Source organism: Cottoperca gobio, chromosome 7 (assembly GCF_900634415.1).
Source record: "Cottoperca gobio chromosome 7, fCotGob3.1, whole genome shotgun sequence".
Taxonomy (NCBI): Eukaryota; Metazoa; Chordata; class Actinopteri; order Perciformes; family Bovichtidae; genus Cottoperca; species Cottoperca gobio.
This window is the reverse complement of record NC_041361.1, coordinates 21,796,438-21,811,411: the sequence shown is the minus strand read 5'-3', so window position 1 is coordinate 21,811,411 and position 14,974 is coordinate 21,796,438. Positions and strand designations below refer to the sequence as shown.

Genomic DNA, 14,974 nt, shown 5'->3' with positions numbered 1-14,974 from the left:
TACTTATTAAAACAGACAAACTCATAACAATGCTGGAGGAATCCATATGTTTTATTATTTTAAGTCAGTTCATGCGTTTGTGCTTGCATTTACAAACACCACTCAGCCAGCTATTGTCGTGAAATCATGACCCGATGCATGAAAATTGGAATAAGTTGTTTGAGAACATTCCTCGTTTTCATTTTCAATTTGAATTGAAATGCTCAATGCTGACATGTCTGTGTAGCGTTACCCGGTAAATGAGCGCACACTGGGAATGCCATTGTCATGATTGGAAACTGTTTTAATTAAGAAGAATTTAAGGAATAATTAAGCTTTTAAGTTATTTGCTTTTTGTTTGATTACATTTACACTGAATATCAATAATTATAATAAACATTTAATTAATTGAGGTACTTTTTGTATACATTTTGGTACATGTTAGATAAATTGGCCAATAATATAAATATTAGACAGGTACTAATACCTTATCTTTTCTCTTTATAAAGACTAATAAGACTGCAGTATCTTTGGGGGGAAATAGTGATCGGACCATGGACTTGACTTATCTTAACTAAGAAAACATTAACTGGGACATTACTTGAGACCAAATGAGTTGACCGACATGTCTGGTAAGTACAATGATGTGTGTTTGTATGCGTGTGTGTAATGCATATTTAAGTTCTCTCTGAGGACAGAGTGTGCAGTACAGTGGTGAGGATGGAGAGAAACCCCTTCAAAGCTTTGCTATCTCTTGGTTGTTGCTTAAGAGTCACTTTTACTTCCTCCTCTTCTCCATATCTTCTCACTGACCCTCTCCCGCTCAGCCCAGTAGCAGTGGCTTCCTCTTCCACCTGCTCCTCTTGCCTGCCCTCCACATTTCCATTATCCATGCATTTCTTTACTACTACTACCCTCTGATTTGCCTCTCCAGTGTACAGCAGCTCCCCAACTATGAGCGTGCTGTGGGATGCGCCGCCACATTGTGCGTGCTGGGTGTGTGTGTACAGGTACACTCTCCAGGGGAGTGTGTGCAGCGGTGTGAAGGCCAGTGTCTGGATATTGACCAGCTGCATCGCAGCCTGAAGGCTTTGTGGTGAACAGTGAACTATCACAGGGCATCGGATGCGTTCTACCAAGAATACATAATCCTCTTCCTTTTCTAGTTTCTCAGCACCTAGCCGCAACAAAACAAAGAGCAAAGTCAGAGAAACTGATGTCAGACAGACACAATGAAGACATTAAATATCTCCATCCCTCCAATTACCTTGCTCAACATGTAAAACTTGTTGCTGCAGCCACAGGCGCTCAAACTCCTCTGGGCTGAGAGCAGGTGTGAGGGACAAACTGAGGGGGGCCGCGACGCTTGAAGTGAGGACATCAGCGGAGGAGTCTGTACACTCACTGGTACTGTCTGAGACTGCAGAAGACATGGAAGGACAAAGAGGGGAATGATGGGAAGGTCGCAGGGAAAGAGGGAGGAAAGGGAAAGAAGAAAGAGAGGATAAGGACGCAGCAACAGGGAGGAATGGTGGACAGAGGAAGGGATAAGGTTGTAGTGGGAGGGGGATAGGGAGTTAGGATAAGTGCCAGAGGAAGGGATTTGTGATTAAAAATAGCACTGCATTCCCAGAAACAGACCCTGAGAGAAAAAATGTTTTCCGTCTTTGACCAAAATAACACAATCAGCTTGATCCATGGGAACCCATTTAAAGTGGCTTAAGGATATTTGTTATCTTCCCAGTACTTCCCAATACCCAGTAGTGTCACAGTAGAGATGAATCATCTCCAGTGGCAATACAAAGCATTCAGATCCCTCTACTTATTGCACACATTATTGTGTTATAGTTAGTTTTTTTTAAACAAATGTATTTATTACATTTTCTTAGTAGAATAGATTTTGTCAATACAATAAAATTAAACAATAAAAATCTGTTAACAAATCCCATGTGCTGGGGTAAAATGTAAAAACAATTCACATAGATAGAAAATGTGCATTCACACCTAGATGCAATCTAACCAGACAATGGCATACAACATTCTAAAAAGTAAAACAATTAATAATTAAATAACAGTATAAGCAAACCAATAAAAGAATATGCAAACATTTTGACACCCGCAAATATAATTCCAAGTAGAAAGGCATCAACAGATTTGTCCACAATATATCCACATATCAAAAGAGTGTTTCCCCAGAGATGTAGCTTTGCTCTAATAAATCTTATACAGTTAGTTCTGCTTGTAATAAATAAAGAATGTTGAACAAAATGTGTTCCATACAAATGTTCCAAATGCATACCACCACCACCACTCTACTTGGAGTGAAGCTGAATGTTTCAAGCATTTATCCTTTAACTTGACTTTTAGCTGAATATTTTTATTTTCAACAACTGCCAAGTATGTCAACATTTTTGATGAAAATTCCCCAATCTAGCTGTGCTCAAGGTAGAGACGTATCCAAACAGATTGATGGCTGAAAGTAAAGCTAAAGGTGGCTCGACAAAGTATTCAAATCAGGCTGTAAAACAAAGAAAGTGACTATTTCAAAAGGTGATATTCTATAGGCACTGTAGCTATGTTCATTGCTGTTGCTGTGATTATGGCTATGGTGGTAGCTATTGCTCCCGAAGATCTCTGTTCATCCTCAACACATTTGCTATCGGTACCGTAGAAAAACAAATACTATTACGTTTTCAGAATTTTGTCATTGACTTGTTTCGGTTTTCGGTTCTTGTGACATTCCTAAAAGAAGGATTTTATTGTCTTCACTCACCTGAATGAAGCTTCTCAATTTGGCTACAGTTCAGTGTGTTTGAGAGGTCAGTGTTAGGCTTGGGGTCAAAGGTCACATGTTCAGGGCTTCCTCTGCTGGCTGACTCTATGGTGCTCTGCCTCAGAGGCTTGAGAGTGTTAAAGCTGCACGCCCACTGGCTGATGGACTCTGCGGGGCGGCCAATTAGAACACCCAGGGAAGGGTCTGACCTCCGTCCCTGGAGGACCTTTTGCGTCTCTTCTATCCCACAATGCAACAGGCGGTAGTAGAGAAGGGCCTGATCACGCACGCACATGTCCGTCTCCTCCTCTGGAAAACACAAAGAGTGTTGACAATGTCATCACACACACACACACACACACACACACACACACACACACACACACACACACACACACACACACACACACACACACACACACACACACACACACACACACACACACACACACACACACACACACACACACACACCTATGCAGTAGTGCAACAGTCTTCCAAGCATGTCTTGTGTCTCAGCAGGCCGGCACAAAAACAGCCTCATGGTGGTCGTCAGCAGCTCCATCTTGACTCCAAGAGAGGCCTCGCTCCTCACTCCATCAATGAACACCTCCAACGTGTAGGGGGCGCTGGAGATTCGCTCCCCATACACGGCCAGCAACCACAGCAAGGCTTGCCTGCCCTAATGGAGAAGGAGAAGGAGCAGAGGCTACATATTAAGGCCACTAACACTCACTGATATATTTTGTGATACTGTGGCTGAGTTTTGCTCAGGTTTGAAAAGGTACCCTGTGGAGTTTCTCCACCGCTGTGTGCGTGTGGTCACACGGGTGAAGTGATACACGGTCATGTTGATGGTTTCACGCGGTTCTTTTGATAAGCATCGGAAGAAGACTGCTAGCAAATCTGGCAATTTATGCAATTCAATACTAGTACAATAATTCAATACTGCACCTTTAACTTGTTTGTGTACAGTAGTAGTTAGTTATCCTATGCATGAAAACATACTGAGTAAGAAATGCTGAAATTAGAACAAAAGCAAAGTAAAAGTGTAAAGCGAGTTCCACAAGAGCCACAACAAGATTATAGTGGGGGAGATAAACTTAAAGACTTGTTTGTAACTAGAAACTGATGATTAGAAACAAAAATGAAGCATTGAGGCTATAATTAATAAACACAATATCCGATTGCTGTGACATCAAGCAGTTATGGACTGGGTGTCATGTTAATCAAATCAAAAACTAAATAACGCTCTAAAAGGAAGCATTATGCATAATAACAACTGTAAGTATATTTAGTTGATAATACATTTAGGAAGTAGCATTTTGATGCAGGACTTTTTCTTGTAATGAGTATTTTTACATTATGGTACGACTACTCTGACTTCAGTAAAGGAAGTGAACCTCTTATGAAATAGTAAGATGCAGGTGTGGCAGCGTGGGTTTGACCTGGCTATCCTGCAGCGTCTCCTCACAGCCCTCGAGAGCCACACAAACCGTGTCGCTACACTGAGGACACACCCAGACCAGGTCACGCATCGTCTGCACCACGGCTGAGTGGCAGCGGGGGGGGGAAGAAAGAAAGACAAAGACACAATTACAGTCTTCTGCTTGTCTGCCGACACTTAAACAGATGCAGCTGCAATGTGCATGTGTGTGGAACGAGTTTTACCAGAAGTGATGTGCTCCTGTTTGAGCCCGAGTAGTCCAGTAAGGATCTCCAGACATCTGTCGCTGTAGCTCCTTCCAATACGACCTGCGCCCGATCCACACAGGAGGACACACGGTATGAGTGGGATTATGACTTTAACCATAGGAAGGGTATCGGCCACACTACTGCGTGATGAGGTTTTAAAAGTTGCTCAGCTTGTTTCGGACTTAAGATCCAGATGTCCGAATACTTAAATCCTTCATCCGGTAAACAAAACAGCCAAGATTGTAAAAATGTGGCTTAGAGCTGGATAAAGAGGGCCCCATGTACGAGTCCTCATCGCACGAATGTGACCCGTGGCCTTTTGTTGCACTTTGTCCCCTTTCCAGTCTATCTGTTCCGTCTGTCTAATAAAAGGGAACAGGCCAAAAATATTATCCAAAAAACAAACTGGATAAAAGTTCATTTATGTCAGCTTCTGGCAGACAACCACAACGCTGACACTGAAGGGGATACGACGGCGCTACAGGAGACCAACTGAGAAGTGTAATATCACAGAACTAGGAGAGAATATTACGGCAGAGGTTTGGGAGTATAAGGGTGTGTTACTGTGAGCGAGATGATGTGGAAAAGTGACAGCCTTGGAAATGTTTGTCTTGTAATAAAGAGGCATGCATTACACTCACACACAATAGTAGGACTGTGTGTTTACCTATAGCTGAGATTGCCGCCTGGGCAGTGTCAGTGTTGACATCAGTGCAGTATCCCTTCAGCTCATCCAGTAACATGGCTACATTCTCATCATTCACCAGCTCCACCAGTACCTGCAAACACAATAGGTTGTTCAGAACTCAAACTTCAAACCTGTTTGTTTGAAGTTTGAGTTTACATTTGGAGTGTGCATGTGGATTCTGGAAAGGGCAGGAATAAAGTAAGAAAACATAGTACAGAGGATTAAACACAGTCAATATAAAAAGGGCTACATGACCCACACTAAAGTTACCCCACTGAACTCTAGTTTCAGCTGGACAATTTAACTTTATTTAGAAAAATAGCTAAGTTGCAGCAGAGCTGTGGGGAGAAAGGAAAAATAAAAAATGAAAGAGGTCACAATTAAAGCTGCAGTTGGTTTTTGTGATATTTGTTGAAACTGTCACTATATCCTGACAGTAGTGCATGAGAAAGATAATCTGCGGAAAAAATAAATTGTGTTCCTCACTGTCCCAGTGCTCCCAATGGCATTTAGAAGATTACAGCGCGGCTGCCAACCAATCAGAGCCGAGCAGTCTCTAACTGCTAAACTGTCAAACTAGCCAGCGCCGATCAAATATGAATCAACATTCTGTTCCCGCACTGCCTATTTCTCACCTCAAATGTTTTAACATGTTTTTAATGTACCGTTTAGCTGTAGAGTGGGAAGGTTTGTGAAGCAAGAAAACCGGCCAGAAAACGTTGTGCATCACCTGCATCTTCCTTTGCTTGATGTATGCTGGCTCAGCATAGCCACAGAAGAAACGTTTGTAGTGCGCCCCCATCAGACCAGGGATAGAACGCAGCAGCAACTAGAGGAAGACCAAGACACCATTTCAGTTCTCAAAATGTATCCTCACATTCACCTGACAAACAAACTCATTATAAAGTGATGCAGGAAAAAATATACTTTGTGTCTCTACCCCCTCAGCACACCAACACACACGCACATGTACATGATGAGGCTTCAATATGCAAACTATGTTGTCATTTATTTGCTCCCTCCTTCTTTGTCTGAACAGTGAGCCAGTTCATGTCACAAAGGTCTACAGTATTAAATGTTGCAATAACGTTGAGTGCACTGCAAATACTGTAATAATGTCACACTCTCTACCTCTACACTTCATCCTTCACACTGACCTGTATGTGGCAGAGGGCAGTGAACCTCATCTCTCTGGACACGCTCCCACAGGCGGCCAGCAGGGGGCCACGTACTCGCTCCAGAGCCGCCAGACTGACAGCAGGCAGGCCGGAGCAGAGACCGAGGAAGAGGCTGAGGGTGGCGGCCATGACTGGGGGGTGGGGGCTGACCAGCGAGGCGTCCAGCAGGGACAGGATGTCAAACAGCTCGTCTTCTGACTGAGGCCGGTAGCGCTGGAGGATCTTCAGCACCTCACACTGACCCCAGACGTCAGACTCCTTCAACCTGGGAGGACAGACACACAGACACTTGTAGACTTCACACATCACAACATGGGCAGCCGTGCAGAATGCTGATCCCCACCTGCTCACTCTGTCAATGGGAAGATGAGCTTAAAGTAAAAATACAAATTGTTGTAAACGTGTGTAAATATGTGTTTCCAAAGCCTCTTTGCCATAGAGCGGAACTCACTGTAGCCATCGTGTTAGTCATTCTAGTCATATTTGCATGCTGAATAGCTCAAAACACAACTGTGCCTAAGTAGAGCTTCACAGAGCTGCAAGCCAGGGTTGGTCTGAATCTATTCACAACTCCCAGAAAAGCTGAATACTGCTAACGATGGACAGTAATCCTACACGCCAAGTCAAAGTTGTGTCAAACATTCACACAATAATGCTCGACACAACAAATACCAGTTTTACAGTTATTTTGAATACAATGAATTTTTGAAATTGGCAAGTTTCTGAGGAGAAATAGGCAGCGAGATTAAGCTAACCAACTTTACTTATGTAACAGGCAGCATTTTTATATTACTGGAACTTGTTATTCTTGAAGCCATTGAGAATTAAGAACTAACCCTAACCTCTTGTTTGACGTTTGCCTTTGTGTGTTTAATTATTGCAATCAGTTGATATAACTTTTCAAATATAAAAACTCTGATTTCATTCCATAAAAGATCCTGAGATTAGCACACCTCTGTACAGAATCCAGAATCCCTTTTGAATGGGGAATACATTTTGACAGTCAGGGTATGGAGGTTAGAAAGCATTGAAGGACGGACTAACACATTGTTGTTTTGGGGTTTTCATGGTACTCGTAAATGTTTAACAGCCGTTTCTGATGTTCTAACCCAGACATGGGCAAACTACGGCCCGTTAGGCTTTTTAATCCGGCCCGCCGACTCGCCGTGTGGAACTGCTTGACGAAGATATAGTCAGCGAGTTAAACAAAAAGGCGGAGTCCTTTAAGTTATATTCACTAGCACTGGATGAAAGTAACGACATAAAAGACAGCTCCTAATTTTTATCCGAGGGATTAATGACAGTTTTGAGATAACGGAGGAGCTTTTGAGCATGGAATCGCTGAAGGGGAAAACGCGAGGAGAGGACTTATATGAACAGGTGTCTGCTGTCATCGAGAGAATGAAGCTGCCTTGGAGTAAACTTGCCAATGTCACCACGGATGGATCGCCAAATTTAACGTCGGGCTGCTGAAAAGAATCCAGGATAAAGTGAAAGAAGAAAACCCTGACCAGGATGTTATTTTTCTTCACTGCATCATTCATCAACAATCTCTGTGTAAGTCTGTATTGCAGCTTAATCATGTCGTGGATCCAGTTGTAAAACTCGTTAACTTCATATGAGCAAGGGGACTTAATCACCGTCAGTTCATTCCGTTCCTAGAGGAAACCGAAACCAGGACTTACTTTACCACTCTCGTGTCCGCTGGTTAAGTTTGGGGGAAAGTGTGTCAACGAGTGTGGGAGCTCAAAGAGGAGATTCACTCGTTTTTGGAGCTAATGGGGAAATCCGACGAATTCCCTGAGCTGAGCGACACGGACTGGCTTTGTGACTTTGCTTTTGCTGTGGACATATTGTCACACATGAATGAGCTGAACGTTAAGCTGCAGGGGAAAGATCAGTTTGTGCACGACATGTACACAAATGTGAGAGCCTTCAAATCCAAGCTGATTTTATTCTCCAGGCAAATGTCAAACAAATCTTTCGCTCATTTTCCCACACTGTCCATGCAGAAAGAGGCCATCCGAAACGTGAAGAAATACTGCACATCACTGGACGACATGCACAGAGAATTCTGCCGTCGGTTCTCTGATTTTGAAAAAATTGACAAGTCACTTCAGCTGGTGTCCTGTCCCCTGTCACAAGACCCCGAAACAGCACCGCATGAGCTGCAATTGGAGCTGATCGATCTTCAGTCTGACTCCGTCTCACAGGAGAAGTTCAAGTCTCTTGAACTGAATGACTTTTACGCTTCACTTAACGAAGCCACGTTTCCAAACCTCCGGAGGACGGCACAGAAGATGCTGGCATTGTTTGGCTCGACCTACGTGTGTGAGCAGACTTTCAGCGTCATGAACATCAACAAAGCCCGTCACAGATCCCGGTTAACTGACCAACACCTCAGATCTATCCGGAGAATTGCCACAACAAAACTAACTCCAGACTTTGATGCACTGGCAAAAAAGGGAGACCAACAACACTGTTCCCACTGAAATGTGAGTTTCTCTACTGTGTTATGAAAAAAATGCATATGGAAAGTTTGGAGGAGCGTCTTTTAATTAAGAGCAATGTGCGCATTTACGCACAGCAGCGGTACAGTAGCTTAATTTACACGCCGCACATCGCTCTCAATTTAAAGACCCCTTTCTAGTTTCTGCTGCAGGCAGGATATTTAATACAGTCTATCTCTCAGGACAATCCGTCCATTATTTTGCGGGGTTTAAAACAATTAGAAATTATTGAGCTTGAGTATATCGTTGGGTAATAATATGTTTTGAATGTTGAAAGTGATTCCATTGATCTTTTTCCAGTAAATGTTGATTTCTTTAACTTTGCACCTTCAATTGAAATGTATAAAAAACAGACGCAATCTCCAGGTTTGATAAATTACTTTGAGTGTCCAAATGCTCCTGGCCCGGCCCCTCTGTCAAATTTTAGAACCCATTGTGGCCCGCAAGTCAAAAAGTTTGCCCACCCCTGGTCTAACCTGTTGAGGAGGTGATGGGTGATGGGTTTATTAATAGCCACTCCTCCCTCCTCCTTCAGGATCTCCTCCAGAGCTCGGAGGCAGTTCACCATCACCACAGGGTCTGGATCCCTCAGCAGGGTGTACAGCTCATTCACCACCGCAGCATCTGGAAGAATCACGGACAAGAGGTTTGTGGACCTGGAGTGGTGTCGACTGATGACCCGTCTTGTCTGTGTCCTAACATAGCTTCTGTCGCTACTACAAATATTGCTCTCCCCCTGAAGACTCCCTATTGTTGCGCCATTATGGGCATAGGCACAGAGACAGAATGGGGGGAGAGAATGAAAGAGAGGAAGAAAAAAAGAAAATCCACCCCACCTATCTCAGAGTTGGGTTGGAGATTGTGTAGTTTGGCCCAGCCGAGTACAGCCACTCGTCGTACACACGCTGCTCTGTCCCTCAGTCCTGCTGTCAGAGGCTGCTCCACATACTCCACCAGACTGGTTAACCTGGGACATACAGACACACAGTCAGACACCAAGTTATTCCAGCAGCCACAGGCCCATGTGACGCCTTGTACTGAGGTCCATGTGTGAAGCACCTCACCTGAGGTTGGTCATGTTCCTCAGGGCCAGGCTGCGGACCATGGGGTTAGGATCCTGACAGTCTTTCCTCAGCGTGTTGATGACCAGCAGAGACAGCTCGGGGTTTAAAGTGGCATAGGAACACAGGAACACGTAGACCAGTTTCTTCTGGACAATGTCTACTGTAGCACATGCTTTTACCATCTCACTGAACAGGCCTGATACATCCACACCCTGAGACATCGCCCTGAGAGAGAGAGAGAGAGAGAGAGAGAGAGAGAGAGAGAGAGAGAGAGAGAGAGAGAGAGAGAGAGAGAGAGAGGAGGGAGAGACAGAGAGAGAGAGGAGAGCGAGAGAGACAGAGAGAGAGGAGAGAGAACAGAGAGAGAGAGGAGAGCGAGAGAGACAGAGACAGGAGAGAGAGACAGAGAGAGTGAGAGACAGAGAGAGAGGAGAGAGACAGAGAGAGAGGAGAGAGACAGAGAGAGAGAGAGAGAGGGTGGCAGACAGACAGAGAGACAGAGAGAGACAGAGAGAGAGGAGAGAGACAGAGAGAGACAGAGACAGAGAGAGGGACAGAGAGAGAGACAGAGAGAGAGACAGAGAGAGAGCGGACAGCGACAGAGAGAGAGAGAGAACAGAGGACAGAGCGCGACAGAGAGGAGAAAAGAGAGAGACAGAGAGAGGAGAGAGATAGACAGAGAGAGAGAGAGAGAGAGATAGGAGAGAGAGAGGACATAGAGTAGACAGAGACAGAGAGAGACAGAGAGGAGAGAGACAGCGAGAGAGGGAGAGAGAAGAGACAGAGAGAGAGAGAGGAAGAGAGAGAGAGGGGGGCAAGACAGACAGAGAGACGAGAGAGAGGAGAGAGACAGAGAGAGGACAGGAGAGAGACAGAGAGGGACAGAGACAGATAAGAGAGAGGACAGAGACAGAGAGAGGAGAGAGAGAGCCCAGAGAGAGAGAGAGAGGAGGAGAGAGAGAGACAGAGAGCGAGGAGAGAAAAAGAAGACAAAGAGAGAGACACAGAGAGAGAGAGAGAGAGAGAGAGAGAGAGAGAGAGAGAGAGAGAGAGAAATACATTTAAAAAACATAATGTAAATATATAATAAATATAATATATAAATATATACAAATATGATATAAACAGTGTCAGACGGGGCCCCCAACAGTACATCTTTGCTGCGGGGACCCTTAATAGATGAATCCGAGGAAGGAGGACAGTAACCTACCGGATGACTTTGAGGATGGTGTTCCTGTAGCGCAGCTGGTCAGACTGGACGTTGGGGTTAGACAGAGATCTCCTCAGCTCCCTCACCGTGTCCTCACTGCCCAGATACGGCATGGTGGCCACACACAGCCCGCACCTTGTTAATTTAAAATATCACTTGAGACATGGCAACATTCTTAACACGTCGATTTATTACTTTTACAAACATTCGACACTATATTAGGAGACTTCATTCCTAACACTACTCGCTGACTCGATTGTTTACACGGTGCACACTTCCGCTTTTCTTCTTCTACTCTTAGCTTCTCTTTATATACTCATATACTGCACTCTGCTGGTTGGGTTAGGAAAAGGCTTCTTATTGTATGCATATTAATGCATTACTAAAACAAAACATTTTTAAATTAAATTTGAATAACAAACAAATATAAATCAAGAATGGGACAATAACAACAATGCAATCATTGCATAGAACATATATAATAGTTAGAAAAACGTAACAGTAAGTAAACTATATATAGAACAAATTATATTACAGGGGACTTTTGAAGAAGCAAATTATGAAAAATACACCCTTAGAAAACAATATTTAGCAAGGGACCCATCCTTGGAAATTACTTGTCAAAAGGTGATCGTTAGAGTTTTCCAATAATAGTTTTCATTTTTTCTTTACAAACGCAATGATTTGACAAAGTATTATATTTAATGATTAAACACCATATAATTAGTCGTTCTGTTTTTCCATTACTGTATTAATTAAAGAAGATATGTGGTGGGTAAGATTATACATAGGACATCTTTTAGGCTAAATATGGGAATACTACCTATTGTAATGTGTCCATCCATGTACTTTCATCCAACATTTTTGTAAGAAAGGATAGAAAAAAGTAAGTGATGAACAAGAATGCAGACAGTACACAGTTCTGACAAGAATCCAAAGCGTTTCTGCAAAAAATCACCAACTGGCTATATAACATAAATTATTTTTAAAATGACACTCAAGACAGTATTACAGTGAGAGTTGATGATGCTTTTATTGATTGTGAAAAGCAGGAAATCTACCAACAGCTTTAGACCTCCAGCAGTCGAAGTCCGACCCCAATCCAAAGGCAAACATCCACCCCACCGGCCCCCGTTGGCTGGGGTTTAAAGGCAGAGCTTCATAAAAAGGAAAGGTGGGAGGGACTTGGTGCTGGACAGCCAATCAGCTGACAAAGAAACATTCTGAACGCCACCCAGCTGGGTCAAAGGAAGCTGCTCAAGCCTTCCTCTGGGCCATGTGGGCAGAGCCAGGTGCCATTTCTTTTCCACATTATACATTTACCAACAAGAATCAACTTTAACATGATCCACTTCCAAAAGAGAAGTCCTGTTCTACTTCCCCACAGCAAAGCATCCCAGTCAAATGATACGATTTGAAACACACACATTTACACTCAATTATCATTATTAACCGGCCAGAATGATTTGGAATGTTTTCTCTTAAGAACTGAAACTCATTTTTGCATTTTGGTTGAATTATATAAATCTATATGGATTAGAAAAGGGAAAAAGGAAAGGCAGGGGATGCAGATTGAAATAAAAGAAATAGAGTAGTAAAGCATACTACCTATTTACATTTCATTCCAAAAAGCTCTTTCCAAAGACGGATAAATAATAGTGTGCTGTTCATTCCCTCTCCCACTGGAAAAGAAGATTGTGATTTTGTTCTGTGTGCTCTCAGCATTTAGACTGAAAAGGGGGATGAGATGGACTGCAACATCAACACACATTCAAACACACACGCACACCGGATCAGTGTCTATGACAAATTGGGGCTCGGAGCAGGGCTGCTGGAGTTGTTGTCCTGATGTGCTGCCTGGCTTCCTCGTGGTGGAACCTCGATAATGCGAGGCTTGTCAATAATGCGAGCGCGGCGGTCGCCTTTCTCTACGATTCCGATTATCCAAGCTCCGCCCGCCGCCCCTTGACCTCCAGCTCCGGAGCTCTGGCTCTTCATCTCAGAGCAAAACTTGGCCGCCTGCTCTCTGGGCAGACACACCAGCAGCCCGCCTGGAGGGAAGGAGAGGAAGACGGATTACAGGAAGAGCAGCAACTAACGATTATTTTCATTCTGGTCTGGATTCATTATTTGTTTGTTGTATAATATGTCAGAAAAAGGATGATAAATTTTCCCCTAAAGCCCAAGATAATGTCCTCAAATGTTTGTTTTGTCCACAACTGAAAAGATATTCAGTTTACTGGTCATAGAAGAGTAAAGAAACCGAAAACATATTTCACATTTTCAAAGATGGAAACCAATTAATCGATTATTGGAATAGTTGGCGAATCATTTTATAGTTAAAAACTAAAATAGATTAATCTTTGCAGGTCAGATTTTTAGGTCAACACTTAAAATAAAATAATATATGCTCTAAAAACAATTATCATCTCTTATGATAAATCAATGTTACATTATCACCTTCCTTAAAGCTCCACTACAATCAGAATATTTACATTTAGGATGATATCACTTTCTATCCCACATGCTTATGTACTGCATTAATTCAAACACACACGACATGGACAACATCCATTGTGTGTTAATCTCAGTTTTCATACCAGAGGTCTCTGCTGACGTGCCCTGAACCAGATTGAACAGGTTTCCACAGGCTTTACTGATGGCAGCCATCTTGGCAATGATTGGTAAATTGTGGATGACGAAGGCCACCTCGTTCCGTTGCTGTGCTGCCAGGTTGTTGGCGTGCCCCAATAGCCCAAAACCTGTCACGTCGGTTGCAGCGTGAGCCTGGAACTTGTGCATGAGGCCTGCAGCTGGAGACAGGAATTCACTTCAGAAACTTTGATCACTATTACAGAAAGTCACAGAAAGATTTTAACAACATATCAACATATGCAGACATAATACACAGCAATCATGTCTGAGATGAGGTGGATCCAACCCTGCAGTGAAGCCATGTGGTTCCTTGACAAACAAAACACTATTTTTAACACTTTAATCTTTGACATTCTGAGATTTCGCTCAGAATTGTACCCGCCTCCCCGAGTTTAGTAATGTTTTACCTACAATGGCTCTAATACGCCGTGGTGTTAAACACCGTAAGACAGAGTAAACTCAGATCAATGGTGTGGAAGCACATAGAACCAGCCAATCTACAATCTGTCAGTTGTAACTGAAAGAGTAAACACGTCTCCTGTAGAACCTTCTTTTTTTTGTACCTGTGCGGTTTAGCGTTGCCATGGAGAACATGGCTTCCTGATAGGCCTCTTTTACTTCCTCTTTGTTGACGACCAGTTTGATCTTGTTCCACCTTTCAGTCTGGTGAGATATAAAAGCCGGGACAGGAAGGTGCACAACAGTGAGAAACACAGAAACATGTCCATAGAATTCTGACACCCCGAATAAAGTTCTGATAAATGTTCTGACCTGATCGAGCCATTGGTGAGCGTTCACGGCCACCTGCGTCCCTAGAGGTTTAGTCAGAACCAAGACGTCCCCTGGTACAGCACCATCCGGCCTACACAAACAAACCCCACGCATATAATCGCTGTCCACTCAACTCTGTACATTTGCACTATCCATATAAACTTATGTTTAATGTTCCTTTATCTGTTTTTTTACTTTTTGGGCTAATTTAACTGCAGTTAATTGTTAATTGGCCAAGATAAACCATGTTAAAATGTAGAGTAACTAAGAAATTCATATTTTTTAATCCACAAAGAATGAGCACAGTTACTAAAGATGCAGAGACACAGCAACAGTTTAACGGACTCACATGATGAACTCATTCGGCTGGCAGACAACTGATGCTACCCCTCCGACGATGATCCACGGGTTGATCACCGTCTGGCCGCCTGTCACAGAAGTACCTCCCTCC

At 43.3% G+C, this 14,974-nt stretch overlaps 2 protein-coding genes across 2 annotated transcripts in view; both read right to left on the bottom strand.

Moving 5' to 3' along the window:
- Window positions 1-30: 30 nt before the first annotated feature.
- On the bottom strand, window positions 31-11,408 carry ap4b1 (adaptor related protein complex 4 subunit beta 1). The gene is made up of 13 exons (XM_029435246.1): window positions 11,098-11,408; window positions 9,888-10,112; window positions 9,660-9,790; window positions 9,300-9,447; window positions 6,293-6,578; window positions 5,866-5,964; window positions 5,115-5,226; window positions 4,424-4,507; window positions 4,201-4,304; window positions 3,227-3,434; window positions 2,753-3,061; window positions 1,247-1,399; window positions 31-1,156 (listed from the first exon to the last, which is right to left on the bottom strand). Exons 1-13 carry the CDS (start codon window positions 11,208-11,210, stop codon window positions 657-659), a joined length of 2,472 nt encoding a protein of 823 aa, XP_029291106.1. The 5' UTR covers window positions 11,211-11,408; the 3' UTR covers window positions 31-656.
- A 697-nt stretch (window positions 11,409-12,105) lies between these two features.
- The window catches only part of sephs3 (selenophosphate synthetase 3), a 9,808-nt gene continuing 6,939 nt past the window's right edge, over window positions 12,106-14,974 (bottom strand). The window contains exons 4-8 of the mRNA XM_029435253.1: window positions 14,873-14,974; window positions 14,524-14,614; window positions 14,316-14,415; window positions 13,698-13,910; window positions 12,106-13,148 (exon numbers count right to left, since the gene is read on the bottom strand). The exon at window positions 14,873-14,974 is cut by the window's right edge and continues 53 nt beyond it. Coding sequence (XP_029291113.1) covers window positions 12,898-13,148; window positions 13,698-13,910; window positions 14,316-14,415; window positions 14,524-14,614; window positions 14,873-14,974 — 757 coding nt within the window. The 3' untranslated portion in view covers window positions 12,106-12,897. The remainder of the gene's footprint in view (window positions 13,149-13,697; window positions 13,911-14,315; window positions 14,416-14,523; window positions 14,615-14,872) is intronic.

Bases quoted from the DNA above. Each gene is read 5' to 3' on its own strand.
- ap4b1 (XM_029435246.1), bottom strand. From the start codon at position 11,210: ATGCCGTATCTGGGCAGTGAGGACACGGTGAGGGAGCTGAGGAGATCT. The intron at 9,791-9,887 runs GTGAGGTGCTTC...TGTATGTCCCAG, and splicing joins AGGAACATGACCAACCTCAG to GTTAACCAGTCTGGTGGAGT. The intron at 3,062-3,226 runs GTGTGTGTGTGT...TGTGTTTTCCAG, and splicing joins ACTGTTGCACTACTGCATAG to AGGAGGAGACGGACATGTGC.